Source organism: Hyperolius riggenbachi, chromosome 3 (genome assembly GCF_040937935.1).
Source record: "Hyperolius riggenbachi isolate aHypRig1 chromosome 3, aHypRig1.pri, whole genome shotgun sequence".
In the NCBI taxonomy this organism is placed as follows: Eukaryota; Metazoa; Chordata; class Amphibia; order Anura; family Hyperoliidae; genus Hyperolius; species Hyperolius riggenbachi.
This window is the reverse complement of record NC_090648.1, coordinates 35,715,540-35,733,238: the sequence shown is the minus strand read 5'-3', so window position 1 is coordinate 35,733,238 and position 17,699 is coordinate 35,715,540. Positions and strand designations below refer to the sequence as shown.

General features: G+C 43.6%; 1 protein-coding gene across 1 annotated transcript in view; it reads right to left on the bottom strand.

The window, feature by feature from the left end:
• Nucleotides 1-3,411: 3,411 nt before the first annotated feature.
• Nucleotides 3,412-17,699, bottom strand: part of LOC137562549 (protein mono-ADP-ribosyltransferase TIPARP-like) — a 65,395-nt gene continuing 51,107 nt past the window's right edge. The window contains exon 6 of the mRNA XM_068273995.1: nt 3,412-7,148. Coding sequence (XP_068130096.1) covers nt 6,698-7,148 — 451 coding nt within the window. The 3' untranslated portion in view covers nt 3,412-6,697. The remainder of the gene's footprint in view (nt 7,149-17,699) is intronic.

Below are 17,699 nucleotides of genomic sequence, written 5' to 3'. Positions count from 1 at the left end.
ACACAGATGAAGGGTGATAAGGAACTGCACGGATCAACAACTTAAGTTTCCCATGAAGATTGAAGATCCAGGTTTTGGAGTAACACTGCCTCCTGGTTGAAGGTCACGAACTCAAACTCTCATACTCTGTTCTCCTAGATGATCATTTTTCACCTTTTTAAAATAACATTTTAGCAGTGTTCAATTGAAAAAGTACCGAAAAGCAGATGAAAAGTACTATCAAAATTATTTTAAGTATTTTCTTGCTTGCTGTTGGCTTGAAAGGCATTTTGACTATTGTGAAAATATCACCTTGGAGAAAAAAGTTAATTACATATGGGCCAAATTGTGTCTTAGTATAAGTGCAGAGGGCAGGGCGGAAGCGTCACGTTAAAAAAAACCTGATCTGAAAATTAAAAGTCAAAGTAAACATACACGTCATACTTCCCTCCCGTGTAGTCTACTCATCAATCTTTCTCCTCTCTTGCGTCCTGTTTGTCCACTGTGATCAATTCTCCGTCCTCCATTTTGAAAATGGCCATTACCCCATAACAGCTTCCTGGTCAGCACACGGTTAAACTATAATATCGCCCACCTGAGCCATAGCAAACATGGACATTACCTTGCTCATCAGTTGTACAGACAGCATTTGAGATATATATATATATATATTTATAACTGACAGCAACTGATATATTTCAGTCCTGACTAAAATGTTGTCAGAACAGGAAGGAATCATTTTAGAAGAAAATGGTGAGCGTCTTAGAGAATCTGACAGTGAGGTAAGTATGTAATATTCATCATGTGCAGGTACATCATGTGTATATTTTGAATAATTTTATTCAGTTCAGGTTCACTTTAGGGTAGCCAAACACTGCCAGATAGCCGCCTGACGTGCTCAAAAGATAGATCCCTCTCAGATCGAAATCTGATCAGAGAGAGGGATATATTCCTTCCACACACTGCAAATAGATTTTTAACCGATTTCAGCTGTAAATTCATTAAAATCCCGCAGCTGGGCCGGCTGACGCCCCCCTAGCAGTGCTCTCCTGGGGCCCCTGCAGAGTGTTGGCAGTGGAATGCACTTACCTGTCCGCCAGCGTGCTCCCTCCTGTGTCCTTCTGTCTCCACCCCCTCCGGCTTCCTGTTCTACATGACCTGGTGGCATGTGCATAAGCACGTTACATGCCGCCGGGTCATGGAGAAAAGGCAGCCAGCGGGAATGAAGACAGGAGGACACAGTAGGGAATGCGCCGACAGATAGGTAAGCACATTCCACTGCCAACACTCTGCAGGACCCCTGGGATAGATGGAGGAGACCTGGGGGGGCGTCACCTGACCGTCAGTTTACCACCACCTTTCGAGCCTGATCCTTCCTCCCGGAGCAATCAATAATTTCAAAAGATTTTGGCTGGAAATTTCTCGGCATTACCTTTGGGTGGCTATGTTGGGGTATCAATCTCCAGTAGATCCAATCACAGTGATGGACGCCTTTAGTCTGGCAGTCCCAGCTGTTCTCCAGTGAGAGAGGTTGGGAATGGAGGTAGCCGCTCACAAGTGGGAGAGAAAATACATTGATTTTTAGGCTTGTACACTCGCCAGATGAATGTCGCTTGGCGGGGACCTGATCCCTCGGGTGACATTGCAGGATGACACTAGCCCACCAGGCAGCAACATGTTCTAGAGCTAGGGGGCGGAAGTACGACAGAGCAGCAGGGGAGTGGAGAGAACAATGCACTTAGCCATTACTCAGCCAAATCGACCTGCCAGGCAAATCAATGGCTGAGAGAAGGCGGGAGCTGCTGGACACGCTGGATGGTCACCAGACCATGATGTCGCCAGACATGGTCACTGTTGTCCGCCTTGGCCAAGTTCCATCTAGCATGTGTTCGGTGGCATAAGGAAAAAACACTTTAAAGGCAACCTAAGCTGAGAAGGATATGGGTTGTTCCTTTTAAAATAATACCAGTTGCCTGACTCTCCTGCTGATCCTGTGTCTCTAATACTTTCAGCCACTGTCCCTGAACAAGCATGCAGATCAGGTGCTCTGCAGTGTTCTCCCCAGGCTCCTTTAGCCAGGTGTTCCACCCGGCTAGTTTTGGTGGCTGTCATGTGCTCCTCTGTTGTAAGCAGAGTTGTGCAGAAAAGTTCCGGCCTTCCATTTTCTCATCTTGCTCCACCCGGCTACTTTTTCATGCCACCCGGCTGGAAAAAATTTCTGGGGAGAACACTGCATGCTTGTTTCAGGTCTGTGATTCAGCCACTACTACAGCCAAAGAGATCAGCAGGACTGCCAGGAAACTGGTATTGAGGTCCAAGCTAATAAAAAAACAACCCAAAATCCACTTACCTGGGGCATCCTCCAGCCCCTGGCAGCCGTCCTGTGCCCTCGCCGCAGCTCTGCTCACTGCCGGTGTCCTCCGCTGCAGAAGCCGACCTCGCCACTTTTGTGAGCTCCACGGCGCGGGTCATGTGCTCTAGCCGACGTCATCAGGTCTGTACTGCGCAGGAGCAGAACTACTGCGCCGTACAGACCTGATGACTTTGTAAACTAGACAGTAAAAGAGATATCATTTCTGAGAGCTTCCCACTGAGGTGTTAATGAGTAACAATCTACTGTACAACCAATATAAAAGTCATTTATTAACACTGTAGAATATTACCTTTGCATTTCCGTCTCAACCCACCAAAACTTTCTCGTAAACTTTTGTTATTCCCTTTTAGGAAGCAGAGACACATGAATGGGAAGACTGTAGTCCACAGTCATTAGTTAGTAAGAGCACCAACAGCAATACAGCAAAGTTTTCTGGAAAGCAGGCAACTGGAGCAGGCAACAGTCTCAACTAACCGGCATGACTGAGGAAATAACGGTGGCTGTACTGTGGGGTTTTTTATGGGGGGGGGGGGGGGAGTACTAACCGAACCACCAGCGTCATCTTCTAACCTTCTAATAGCTCCTAGCGGCTTTATGGCGTCCGTGCACAGTTCCCAGCATGTCACGTGACCCGACATGGGTCAGGTGACCAGCCAGGAACCGTACAGAAAGGACGTCGGAAGGCTGCTAGGAGCTACAGGAAGGCTACAAGACATCACTGGAGGCTTGGTAGGTATTTTATCCTGCACGGGTTGTTTTTTTTTGGCTGGTTGCTTAAGCAACCGGCAATCACATGAATCCAGCATCAGGTGATCCCCGCCGGTGCCGGATACTAGGATTTACTATCGACAAAAGCTGATTGTAGAATAAATTATTTATAAGTGAATAGTGTAAAAAATTACGTTAAAAAATAAGCAATTTTATTCACTACGTTATGTTTCAACCACCTGTAGACACCTCGAAGCATCTACCTATTGCTCTGCCTTGTGCCTAAAAAAATGAAACTCATGAGGCTTTGCAAAATGAGTAAAATGGCTGAACTTTTGTTTTAAGCATTTATTTACCAACTTTGATTGTAACATACAACCAAAAACAAACCAATATAACCAATAACAAAAAAATGTAAAACATCAACTTGTAAACATAACATAGATGTTCCAGATATTGCACACTACCTCCAGTGGAGTAAATGACTCTGGTTTTTGGTTAGTACCCGTCATGAAGTGGGAGTGCGTCAGGAATGGGATCGAGAGAACCCTAGTAGCTGTAAGGCCCAGACATTCACCACTCTGTCACCCCAAATGTTTGCTGTGAGCTCGGGGGCTCTAGTTACACATCTCCATGCCTGGTAGGGTTCCCACTCATAGGGGAATTTACAGTGCAATCCTTCAGACAAATTATAAGTATACTATTCTTTAATAGTAAAGTAGTCTCCTGAGGGCCCATACACATCGGGCCCAGAAGTCTATACTTGGCTGGACCACTTGGCCACCAGACAAGGTCACTAGAGGAGATGATGGCAGCAGGCTGATGGCTCAGTAGAAAAGCATGGAATGGACAAATCTCCATCCAGAGACTCAAGTAATACAGAAGACTGTAAGCAACACGAGGAGGAGGCCTCTATTAGCAAGTACGAAACCATACTACAATCAAGGCTGCTGATGAAAATGGGGGTCCTAAAGGAGGTTCTCAAAACATCACCTCAACTTGTTGGATCCTATCGAGGCTTCCCCCGTCCTGCTGTGTCCCACGTCGGTCTCACTGCGGCCCACTGAATAGCGGGCATGTAAATGTTTACCTTTTTGGCTCCAGCGCCTGCGCAGTAGAGCGGACCCGACAGAGATCGGCTGTTTCCGAGCAGAGAGCAGCAACAGCGCCCCCACTGGAACAGGGAAAGGTAAATATTGCACAGCCTGACAAATTGTTGGCTGTGCTTTCAGTCGGCTGCAGCGAGACCTCCGTGGGACGGAGGAGGACGGGGGGAAGCCTCGACAGGTTCCAGAGGCTTCCCCTACTAAGGTGCGTACCCCCAGGGGAAATTTGTTTAGTTACAGTCTCTTTAAGCCCGGTTCTCACATCCAGTTTTGATTGGCCAATCTGACCACTTCCATGAACTATGAGACCTTACCTGCACAATCCGTTCATAGTATTAAAAATCTGCTGTCCCTCATACTACATGGAGGAGGCAACATTGGCGAGTGACTGAAACTAATGAATTTCACCCACTGGGAGAAGTCCTATCATGTCTCGCTGCCATCACTCCTCCCCACAGCAACAGTACATGTGACTCTGGAATACCGGAGTGACCTATCTGAACCGCGATCATTCCTCCAGTGACGTGTGACAGGAGTAATGTGTGTATACTCACCTTTCTACACAAAAAGCAGACTTCTACACTAACTAGACTAACTACAAAAAAAACAGACTTCTGTACCTCGAGAGTTCCTGTAACGTTCAATAAACATTGCTTAATCCACAAATCTAAGGAAGAGCTATTTGGATAAAGTAATATAATTACTTTAATCAAGAATTTAGGTTTTCACCCTCCTCCTAAAATTCCTCCTGGAGTTTATTTTATTTTCCTTATTCTGCACGCAAGTAAGAAATAATGCATAGGATTATTTCTTAGATAGCATTGAGCCTTCTCTGTCCTCTCCGTCTACTTGGTCCACCACTGTCCCTCTGGTCAAATTACACACCTTCGAGACTCTTCAGAATGCTTTGGAAGCAGTCGTGCCAAGTGCTTTTGAAGACGAGCGCACCCATACTGCACATGCACGAGCCTGGATTTGCGTGTGTGGCACGTGGATCCACTCATCTTTGGAAGTACTCAGTGGAGATATTGCTTTCAAAGACTTCTGAGGAGTACTTATGCAGCCTGGCTAAGGAAAGCCGACCTGCTGATCAAATAATTCCACCAAAGGGACAGCGGGCAAATGAGGACACAGAGCACCCGGGAAGGCTCTTTGTATGGCATCCAGAGCCTTCCCTCTCAATAGGCGAGTATCTAACTTTATTTCACAGCTCGCTGCAGGGTCACTTTAACTGATATATCCAGTAGGTGGTGCTACTTGACTGTTCAGAACAATAACCACCACCAGCTTTGTGGCAACCTGTAGGACCAGCATAAGGAGAGTGAGAGGGGAGAAGGGAGGAGCGAACATAGAACATCAACAATTCCAACTTGAGTGTAAACTTATAGCAAATTGGGGCTAGGCCAATCCAAATCACCAGGAAGTGAATAGGCTTGTCCCAATTCAAAGCAGCAAACGATTCACATTAGATCTGCATGGGATCATCAGCATCAGCCATCTATGGTCACCAGTAGGCATCTTCAATGAGATACTAAGAATTCCAAGCGGATGGAAATTTTACTTACTACCTTCTCTTGGTCTATTTCCAAGCTGCAAAAATTTACCAAAAATGAACATAAACTAAGCTCGGAATTAAGAGCACCTCATTGACCATCCCTGGTAGTCAGTGTCAGAAAGACGTTGTAAATGTTACAGCCAGAAGTCAACGAAGAATGTCGTTACTGTAACTGACAATTGTAAGACTTTGGACAGCCCAAACGCGATCTGACGAGAGCTGGCCAGCCAAGTCCCACACAGAGGGCAAAACATCAAAGTTAACCGTTGGTAGGATCTGCCATTCCCAGGCTACTCAACCCTCCCCATTTTGCCCATGTCCTCTCACCTCTCCAGGCTGCACCTCCGTGTCCTCACTCTGACGGGAGGAAAATAGGGCAGCAGCCAGTCCCAGTTGTGTGTCCTTTCCAGCTTTGCATTTCAGCCTATTGCCAGTACAGGAAACGTCATCATACGGCAGCGAATACCGGCAACACAGAACTGCAAAAAAAAAAAAACACACACGGGCGTGCTAAGACTGGAAGCTGACCAGTCTATTTTCCTTCCGTCAGAGTGAGGGGACACAGAGAGTGGAGGGACAAAAGGTGAAGCGGGGAGAGGTGAGGGGACACAGGGGCAAAATTGAGGACAGGTTGGGGTGCCTGGGAATTGCAGTTAGCGCCGCTGAACTTTGTGGTTTTGCCCCTTTTTTTTTGCAACCTTGGCTGGCCAGCTCTCATAAGGTCCCATTTTGGCCATCTTAAGTCCGAAAGCAGCAAATTCCTCACCACATTAGTTTGCACTTTGGGTATAGGCCGCCCATCTACTGAAGTGGCCAATTTTGGGATCTGGCCATCACCTAAATAGCAAATAATCATACATAATGTTTGATATTTTCCAGATAAAACACAAATTTTTTTTTCCACTACTGAAAACTGAATATGTGGAATGGTACTGCATTCCCTTCAAAGACTTCGTTTTTAACGGCAGGCATCCTTTAATCCAGGTGTAGCACATTCTGCACCTCCTGATATCGGATTAGGAAATATGGATAGACTTGGTCGTTGTCGAAAATGATGAATATGTTTGGTCGCTGGGGCCTGTCCACACACGAGTTATACAGAACACTAGATTCAGAGGCCCTGTTCAACGGTGGCGGTCGGGTGTAAGAGGGGTTTCCCAGTGCTGGACGTCCCACCAAGACTTTGGCGAGGAACATATAGTGGTCACCCTCTTTGGTGGGTGGGGAGTAGTTGTGAGCGTAGCTGGCGTGCCTGGCAAAGTAGCTGCCTTTGCCGTAATTAGTTGCATGTTTTCCTGAGACCCGCGGGTCAAAGTTCTGTGTGCAAATGGCCTTTAAGTGGGATGGGCTGGTGCCGTGGAATAGGTACCGTTCCAAGCAGTTATATTGGAAGCCTAAAAGGTGTTTTTTCATGTAATCCATTTTCCTAAAAAAAAAAAAATGCGAGAGAGAATAACGAAGGCTATTAAAACATGGAATGTGATTGCCTAAAAACCTTTGTTATAGGAAACCTAAAGCGGGACTTCCATACATATATTTTTATATTTTTTTAAGCAATACCAGTTGCCTGGCAGGCCTGCTGATTTATTTGGCTGCAGTAGTTTCTGAATCACACACCCGAAACAAGGATGCAGCTATTCCAGTCAGAGTACCTGATCTGCATTCTTGTTCAGGGTCTATGGCTAACAGTATTAAAGGCAGAGGATCAGCAGGACAGCCAGGTAATATGCATCGCTTAAAAGGAAATACAGTGGGATGCGAAAGTTTGGGCAACCTTGTTAATAGTCATGATTTTCCTGTATAAATCGTTGGTTGTTACGATAAAAAATGTCAGTTAAATATATCATATCGGAGACCCACACAGTGATATTTAAGAAGTGAAATGAAGTTTATTGGTTTTACAGAAAGTGTGCAATAATTGTTTAAACAAAATTAGGCAGGTGCATAAATGTGGGCACTGTTGTCATTTTATTGATTTCAAAACCTTTAGAACTAATTATTGTAACTTAAATTGACTTGGCAAGCCCAGTGACCCCTGACCTACATACACAGGTGAGTCCAATTATGAGAAGGCATTCATGCAGAGGAACAAGTACTATGTTCTGGAATGGCCATCTTAGTCCCCAGACCTGAATATAATTGAAAATCTGTGATGTGAGTTAAAGACAACTGTCCATGCTCGGAAGCCATCAAACCTGAATGAACTACAGTTGTTTTGTAAAGAGAAATGGTCCTTCAACCAGAATCCAGACTATTATTGGAACCTACAGGAAGTGTTTAGAGGCTGTAATTTCTGCAAAAGGAGGAGCTACTAAATATTGATTTCATTTCTTTTTTGTGGTGCCCAACTTTATTCAGCTGCCTAATTTTGTTTAAACAATTATTGCACACTTTCTGTAAATCCAATAAACTTAATTTCACTTCTCAAATATCACTGTGTGTGTCTCCTATATATGATACAGTGGTGTGAAAAACTATTTGCCCCCTTCCTGATTTCTTATTCTTTTGCATGTTTGTCACACTTAAATGTTTCTGCTCATCAAAAACCGTTAACTATTAGTCAAAGATAACATAATTGAACACAAAATGCAGTTTTAAATGATGGTTTTTATTATTTAGTGAGAAAAATAACTCAAAACCTACATGGCCCTGTGTGAAAAAGAAATTGCCCCCTGAACCTAATAACTGGTTGGGCCACCCTTAGCAGCAATAACTGCAATCAAGCATTTGTGATAACTTGCAACAAGTCTTTTACAGCGCTCTGGAGGAATTTTGGCCCACTCATCTTTGCAGAATTGTTGTAATTCAGCTTTATTTGAGGGTTTTCTAGCATGAACCGCCTTTTTAAGGTCATGCCACAACATCTCAATAGGATTCAGGTCAGGACTTTGACTAGGCCACTCCAAAGTCTTCATTTTGTTTTTCTTCAGCCATTCAGAGGTGGATTTGCTGGTGCGTTTTGGGTCATTGTCCTGCTGCAGCACCCAAGATCGCTTCAGCTTGAGTTGACGAACAGATGGTTGGACATTCTCCTTCAGGAATTTTTGGTAGACAGTAGAATTCATGGTTCCATCTATCACAGCAAGCCTTCCAGGTCCTGAAGCAGCAAAACAACCCCAGACCATCACACGACCACCACCATATTTTACTGTTGGTATGATGTTCTTTTGCTGAAATGCTGTGTTACTTCTACGCCAGATGTAATGGGACACGCACCTTCCAAAAAGTTCAACTTGTCTCGTCGGTCTACAAGGTATTTTCCAAAAAGTCTTGGCAATCATTGAGATGTTTTTTTTTTTAGCAAAATTGAGACGAGTCTTAATGTTCTTTTTTGCTTAAAAGTGGTTTGCGCCTTGGATATCTGCCATGCAGGCAATTTTTACCCAGTCTCTTTCTTATGGTGGAGTCGTGAACACTGACCTTAATTGAGGCAAGTGAGGCCTGCAGCTCTTTAGATGTTGTCCTGGGGTCTTCTGCGGCCTCTCGGATGAGTTTTCTCTGCGCTCTTGGGGTAATTTTGGTCGGCTGGCCACTCCTGGGAAGGTTCTTCACTGTTCCATGTTTTTGCCATTTGTGGATAATGGCTCTCACTGTGGTTCGCTGGAGTCCCAAAGCTTTAGAAATGGCTTTATAACCTTTACCAGACTGATAGATCTCAATTACAGTACTTTTGTTCTCATTTGTTCCTGAATTTCTTTGGATCTTGGCATGATGTCTAGCTTTTGAGGTGCTTTTGGTCTACTTCTCTGTGTCAGATATCTCCTATTTAAGTGATTTCTTGATTGAAACAGGTGTGGCAGTAATTAGGCCTGGGGCTGACTACAGAAATTGAACTCAGGTTTGATAAACCACAGTTAAGTTAATTTTTAACAAGGGGGGGCAATCACTTTTTCACACAGGGCCATGTAGGTTTTGAGTTTTTTTTTTCTCACTAAATAATAAAAACCATCATTTAAAACTGCATTTTGTGTTCAATTATGTTATCTTTGACTAATAGGTAACGGTTTTTGATGAGCAGAAACATTTAAGTGTGACAAACATGCAAAAGAATAAGAAATCAGGAAGGGGGCAAATAGTTTTTCACACCACTGTATATTTAACTGACATTTTTTATCGTAACAACCAACGATTTATACAGGAGAATCATGACGGTTAACAAGGTTGCCCAAACTTTCACATCCCACTGTAAATAGGACAGCCTCTACATCCCTCTCACTTTAGGTTTTCTTTAAGGCCCATCTCTTTTTTTTAACTATGCCTTTCCTCCTGCCATACCTAACCTTTGTACTTAAAGAGACTCTGTAACAAAAATGTCATCCTTTTTTCTACCATCCTACAAGTTCCTAAACCTATTCTAATGTGCTCTGGCTTAGAGCTAGTCCACACTAGGTCCGGAAACGTATCCGTGGCTGCGTTTTTCAGCCTTGATGAAAAACGGAGTCCCGGATACTAATGTTAAAAATAGCAGCCGTCCTCACCCAAGAAAAAAATGGATCCCTCTGCGTTTGCAGGGACCCGTTTTCAAAACTTGAACGGAAGGTCCGGAATTGATGCATTTTTACGGACCACAGATAAACAGATGGGTAGTGAAAAGCAATGAGAAAACGCAACTCCACAGGCAAAATAGCACCAAAAACTGATGAAAAAACGGATAGCCTGAACCGTATTATTGGCCCAAAACCTCCTCCTCCCACTACATTCCTAATGATAAAGACGTTTTCTGTCCATTTTTTGGGGTAAAAAACTGCACGGAAACTGATGCAAAACGGATGCACTTTTTTTTTTTTAAACGGATCAGTTTGCGGTGTGGTGGTACTTCCCCTGATCCCGGACTGCAACGTCCGTCCTGCAACCATTCCTAGTGTGGACCTAGCCTAACTGCAGCACTTTCTACTATCACCGTCTCTGTAATAAATCAATGTATCTTTCCCCTGTCGGACTTGTCGCCCTGTGTCTGGAAGGTTGCCAACTCTTCCGTGCTGATCTGTTATGCACACCCCTCTCCAGGCCCTTCTATGCACACTCCTGTGTGTGTGTTATTTACATAAGCCAGAAGCATCTCTGCTCTCTTATCGGTGAAAGGGAGCTGGATAAAAATCCTCCTCTGTGGCTTTGAAAAGAGCTGGCTGACACATGCTGAGGAATTACAGACAGGGCAGAGCTGTCTGCAGAACAATCAGCCTGTCACTCTTCAGTGCATGAGAACTGCAGGGGGACAGAAGGTAAACACACAAATGATCTCTTGAGATTCAAAAGGAAAGCTGTATACAGCCTGCTTGTGTATGGATGTATTTTCTATGTGTGGACATACTGTACATCAACCTACTTCCTGTTTTGGTGGCCATTTTGTTTGTTTATAAAAAACTTTTTAAAGCTGTTTTTGACTACTTTTAATGCGGCTGGGAGCGGCGAAATTGTGACAGTGGGTAATAAGAGATGTCCCCTAACGCACTGGTATGTTTACTTTTGTGCGATTTTAACAATACAGATTGAGACTGTATGGTGTATAACCAGCTTATGAGATATGAGAATGCCCCTGGCTGCCTGTTGTTTACATGTTATTCCTCTTAACCAGCATTCTGTATCTATAGACCACTATTCCCCAGCAATGCTATGGGCCTGACAGCCTCCACTGGCCACTATTCACAAAGCATTATTGCATTCGGTAATGCTGAAACCAGCAGATTTTACTGATCATCTTCCCAAATTCCACAGAGGCAAATCGGTGGAGGCGCCCTTAATCTTATTAACCATTTACTGACATCCTAACGTATTAAAACGTCATGCTTACCGCTATTAACAGCAACATGACGTTTTAATACGTCCCGCGTTCCCGCCGATGCTACCGCCGTGTGTGCGCCGCTACCGCCGCTTTTTCCGTCGGGCTTCCGTGCTGGGTGATTGGGGAAGAGGACCGAACAGTCCTCTACCCAATCGCAGTGCCTGGAGTATATGGACGTGACCGCGAACAGCGGCTACGTCCATTCACAATAACAGGAAATGTAACAATTAAATAAAGTGAAGAAAAAAGAAAAAAGTGAACATTTCCTATGAGTGTTCACTAGCGCCATCTTGTGGCCAAAAAGTACATTACACCTACAAAATACATTCATTTTCAAGTACATGCAGATCTTAATAAAATTACACTTCCAACCCTCCCCCCCCCCCCCCCAAAAAAAAAACACTTGTAAAAAAAAATCAGCTAAAAAAAATAAATAAATAGTTGCCTTAGGGACTCAGCTTTGTTAATTTATATTTTATGGAGGGAAATTAATTTTAATTTATTACATAGGGGCTTGTAATTATGGCCAGAATAAAAAAAAACACAAAAGAAAAATAACACTTATATTTCAAAATAATATACTGTCGCCATACATTGTGATAGGGACATCATTTAAACTGTTTAATAATCGGGACAACTTGGCAAATAAAACGTGTTTGTTTTATCCACAGGAAAATGTTTAATTTTAAAACTATAATGGTTGGAAACTGAGAAATAATGATTTTTTTTCTTTTTTTTTCTGTTTTTCTCATTAAAACGCATTTAGAATAAAAAAATTCTTAGCAAAATGTACTATCCACAGAAAGCCTAATTGGTGGCGAAAAAAACGAGGTATAGATCATTTTCTTGTGATAAGTAGTAATAAAGTTATTAGGGAATAAAAGGGAGGAGCACTGACAACTGAAAATTGCTCTGGTCCGTTAGGATAAAAACCCTTGGGGGTGAACTGGTTAACAAGTCATTAGTGGAGAAATGAACTCAAAATAAAATTTCAAATAAAAAGAGGTATCTTACCTCATCAGAAAACTCATACAGGTAGAAAAGGGAGTCTTTTTTATTAAAATAAAGGATAAACTGTAGACAACGCGTTTCACGGGACACAGCCCGCTTCATCAGGTCAATAAACAGAAACCGTAATTGCCAGCCTTGCAGTGCGGGGGCGCATATATATATAGTTTCTATATGCGCCCCCGCACTGCAAGGCTGGCAATTACGGTTTCTGTTTATTGACCTGATGAAGCGGGCTGTGTCCCGTGAAACGCGTTGTCTACAGTTTATCCTTTATTTTAATAAAAAAAGACTTCCTTTTCTACCTGTATGAGTCTTCTGATGAGGTAAGATACCTCTTTTTATTTGAAATTTTATTTTGAGTTCATTTCTCCACTAATGGCTTGTTAATAAGATTAAGGGCGCCTCCACCGATTTGCCTCTGTATCCCTCACCTCTTTGAGGTGCTACTATATCATCGGGGAGTATATAGGACCACAGAAGGAGAGCGACCACCTGGTACCATAGTGTTCCAGTACACTGAGCGGAAACGGGTTTTTTCCGCATGTGATTGTCATTGGTTGCATCAGGGCAACCCACCTTTGTGAGTATTTATTACCCACACTATTACCTAACCCACTAGTCTAGCAATACTACACCATAAGGGCTCCCGGTCTCATCCTTTCCCTAGGCCCAAGACATTCCCCTCCATAGTGTGGCGACCGTCAAGGACCTTCCCAGAACCTTGTTCCCAAATTCCAATTCACTAAACCTGAGGAGACCTGGGTTTGAATCTCGGCTCTTCCTGTTCAGTAAGCCAGCACCAATTCAGTGAGGAGACCTTGGGCAAGTCTCCCTAACACGGCTACTGCCTACTGAGAGCCCTTTAGTGGCTGCAGCTCTGGCACTTTGAAACCTTCAGAGGAAAAGCACAAAACAAATGTTCTGTGTCTTGTCTGTCTTGTCTAGGGATGGGGGATTGGTTTAGGTTAGGGCAACGGATAGTCGATATGTGTCGAAACCACGGAAATCCGCATGACTAACCCAAACAGCAGAGAATCGGTAATTATATACCTATACTCTACTTATCGGGAGTCGGCACCCACAGTCGCAGTTCTGAACCCACCGGATAAGGTGAGTATCTGGTGACCCTAACATTGACTCCTCCTCCATTAGCAGCCTACATCACCCCTCCTCTTAGAAGATGCTCCAGAGGTGATCAGGACATCGACCAGAAGTCCCCATGTGACATCCTCACTACAGCTATGGGAGAAATCTGTATCAAGGTGACCTTCTTCATGTCAGGTCTTGTAAAGATGGGCTTTATTAAAAAAAATAAAGTAAGTAGGCAGCCAGAGAGGTTCTCATGTCTCTACATGGCAAAAATCACTTATGGGTTATAAATATTCTATTCCTTATGAGACAGTAGAGAGACGATTCACAACATTTATGTTAAAGAGAATCTGCACTCTAAAATTCTTACAATAAAAAGCATACCATTCTATTCATCATGTTCTCCTGGGCCCCTCTGTGCTGTTTCTGCCCCTCCCTGCTGCAATCCTGGCTTGTAATTGCCATTTTTAGGCAGTGTTTACAAACAAAAGACATGGCTGCTAACCAGAGTGTGATAGGCTGAGAGGAGCTCAGTCTGCGACTCACACAGAGCCTGCAGGTGGCGTGGAGAGGGTGTGTATAACTTCTATCCTATCACAGCAGAGCAGCACATTTCTGCCTCAGCCGACAAAGCTGACAAAGGAAAGAAGATTAGATTATATAACAGAGATAATACAGCCACTGTGCACCTAGGAAAGGCTGCAGTAAGACAGACCACATTAGAACAGCTATAGGAACATATAGGATAGAAGAAATAAGGCTGAACATTTTGTTACAGAGTCTCTTTAAAGGACAACTAAAGCGAGAGGTATATGGAGGCTGCCATATTAATTTCCTTTTAAGCAATACCAGTTGCCTGGCTATCCTGCTGATCCTCTGCCACTTTTATACTTTTAGCCATAGAACCTGAACAAGCATGAAGCAGAACAGGTGTATCTGACATTTTCAGGTCTGACAAGATTAGATGCCTGCTTGTTCTGGTGTTATTCAGACACTACCAGTGGTGTAAACTGAGAATCAATGTTATTCAGTTGGCTAATTCACACTTGGATGTGTTTTCCCCATGCAGATAAAAACAGACAGCAGTGAAGCACTGGGAGCATTTTCTCTATCAATTACATTGGCTTCTGTGATAAAACGTGCATGATTTTACACATGCAGACACACATGGGCCCATATGCAATTTACTTCTTCTCCTGAGTTTTCTCCTAGGCACCTTCTCTGGAAAGCTTTAAAAAAAGGCTAAAAACACCTCTTTTAGGGCTGGTGCACACCAGAGCGGTTCTGAAGCGGTTTTTAAAACGCTTGCAGGGGGAAAACCGCTTGGCTAATGAAAGTGAATGGGCTGGTGCACACCAGAGCGGCTCGTTTTTTCCACAAACGCAAACTCGGGGGCTGCAGCATTTTTGAGATTTCTGAGGCGTTTCTGCCTAAATGTTAAAGTATAGGAAAGTGGAAACGCTACATCAGAGCTGTTTTCCAGGGGCTTTTGTTACAGAAGCTGTTCAGTAACCGCTTTACTGTTCATAGAATAAGTGGATAAGCTCCCGGCTACTGACTGACCTACTGACAGTAGCCGGGAGTTTGCTGCAGGGAGGGCGTGTTGGGTGACAGTCTGCTGTGACCTGACGCTAGCTAAGTGCAGTTGATCCCTATATCCGCTATATTAGCGGTACACTGGAACAGAGGGGTGGCTATACTGTATGGCATTTTGTTCTAGCCAAACTTTTACTTGTTTTAAGGCTTTTTACAATAAAGTAGTACGCTTTTACGCTATGTGGACCCCCTTTGTTGCTTATGCAGACCTGTGACATCGAGGAGTGGACTGCCAGAGGGGCTGCGGGGTGGCCAATACCCCGAATGCGAGAGCAGGCCCAGAAGGCCGCGAAGTCTGGTGAGTCTTTCCCCGAAGGGGGGGGGGGGCTGCTGTTTTTGTCTCAATTATCTCCAGAAATACAAGCAATATTAAGTGCTTATCCACTTATTCTATGAACTTTAACTGACGATGCATGCATCTAGGAAGAGCGCCACCACAAACATCTTACTGTCTTAATAAGGACGTTTTTATGGTTATTGCTTGTGGACTTGAATTTATATAGATACCTGCTCCGCATATGAGCGCAGTGTCAGGGTGCATTTCTTGTATTGAACAGCTTTACTGTAACAATATTTGTAATCTGCTACACAACAACGCTCAAAAAACCATTTGGCATCATCCATACTATGCCAGGTAAAAAAAACACATACATAAGTAGATAAATACTTGATCTACTTACATAACACATGTATTATACTGTCCACGTTTTGATTTCAGTGAATGTTATATAATAAATGACGAGAATTCTGTTCCTGGTGGGGGCCATGTCTTTTGCCCACAGTTAAGGCTAACTCGTGATGTCATTTCTGCCCTTTACTTTTTTTCTTGTCTCCTCCAATCGCTGAGTCGCCTCAGCCTTGCTTGTAAACACAAGTGAGTAGGGGATTAGGTTTCAGATAAGAAGCTGGCAGGGAAATAAAGGGAAGAGGAGGAATAGATTATAGATAAAAAGAACCCCCAGCATGCAATTCTTTGGCACGACTACTAAAGGGCCAGTGTTCCTTAAAGCGGAATACAACCCTGCATTTCAACTTTAATCTAAAACATTATTTACAGCATATTATATGCAAAAAGCATTTTTTTTTTTACTAGACCAGCACTGGAAGTGTTAAACACAGAGGTTTAAAGTTCCGTGGAGAGATATGCAGAAGTTCAGATTGTTACATTCTATTTTGTTATATGTATCTATTGAGAAATGTTACACACTCTTTGGCTGTCCTCCAACTCCTTCTCAGTCTGAGAGATGAGTCACATTCAACACTTAGATACATTTATGTAAACAAAATGTATCTATGTCAGCTTCGGATGCGTCCGCAGAAATCTCCAGGAACTTTAAAGCTCTGTGTAACCCTTCCAATGCTGGTCTAGTAAAAAAAAAAATGCTGGTTGCATTTAATATACTGTAAATAATGTTTTAGAGCAAAGTTGAAATGCAGGGTTATATTCCGCTTTAAGTATGTGATAACTCCAAATCATAACAGCAGAAAAAGTTTTGAAAGTTTTGAATGCAGGATTAGCATCTTTATCACTTAATACATTCAGACCAGTTGCTGTTGAAATTTGATTTTTATGGTGCCACCATAAAGTGATACCGCTTTAAGCCACCAGAAAGCAAGAAAATGCTCAAAATAGTTTTGATAGAACTTTTTCACCTACTTTTTGGTACTTTTTAAGTTGAAAAGCGCTGGAAAGTTATTTAAAATCGAGATGAAAAATGATCACCTCGGAGAAAACTCATGTAAAAAAAGAGAATTGCATATGGCCCACTCTGTCTATCTCTGATGGAACATAACTGACTCTGCAGCCTTCTCCAGCATCACTACAGTACACAGCACTTGGGGAGGGGTAGAGAGGTTGGGGGCTCGGCACTATACAGAAGACCCTGCTGAACAACTGTCTATAAATCTTTGTCTGCAAAACCTTACATGATTCTGTATCAGTGGCTGAGCAGATACAGTCATTAGAACTATTTTGCAGAGGGCAGAAAGTTTTTCTCTCTCCTTGCCCTTAGTTGTCAGTCTCTCAGGTCGGGCCTACTTGGAGGTTCAATTGTTACGCCCCTAGACACTACAGCAGCCAAATAGATCAGCAGGGCTGCCAGGCAACTGGTATTAAGGAAATAAATATGGCAGCCTCCAGTCAATTGTCTAATGGTAAAAACCCCTCAAAAGTTTACTTACTTGGAGATTTTTTGTCATCCTGTGCCCGCCCCTTACATCCGAGACCCTCCATCAGCAGCGACCCCCTGAAAGCTGACCGACCCACGCGCCTCCTCGTCTTGTCCTCGTGCATGGCAACGTTCTGCACATGTGCAGTATGGGAAAATGGCTACTGCACATGTGCAGAACACTACCAGCAATGGGGGAGCAATGCAGGGTGCACGCAGCTCGGGGGCCATACATGTGCAGTAGCCTTTGACTGGCCAGCTTTCAGGGGGTTGCCGCTGCTGGCTTGGGGGCCGCAGAAGGACGGAGCAGGCACAGGATGACTGCAGGGGG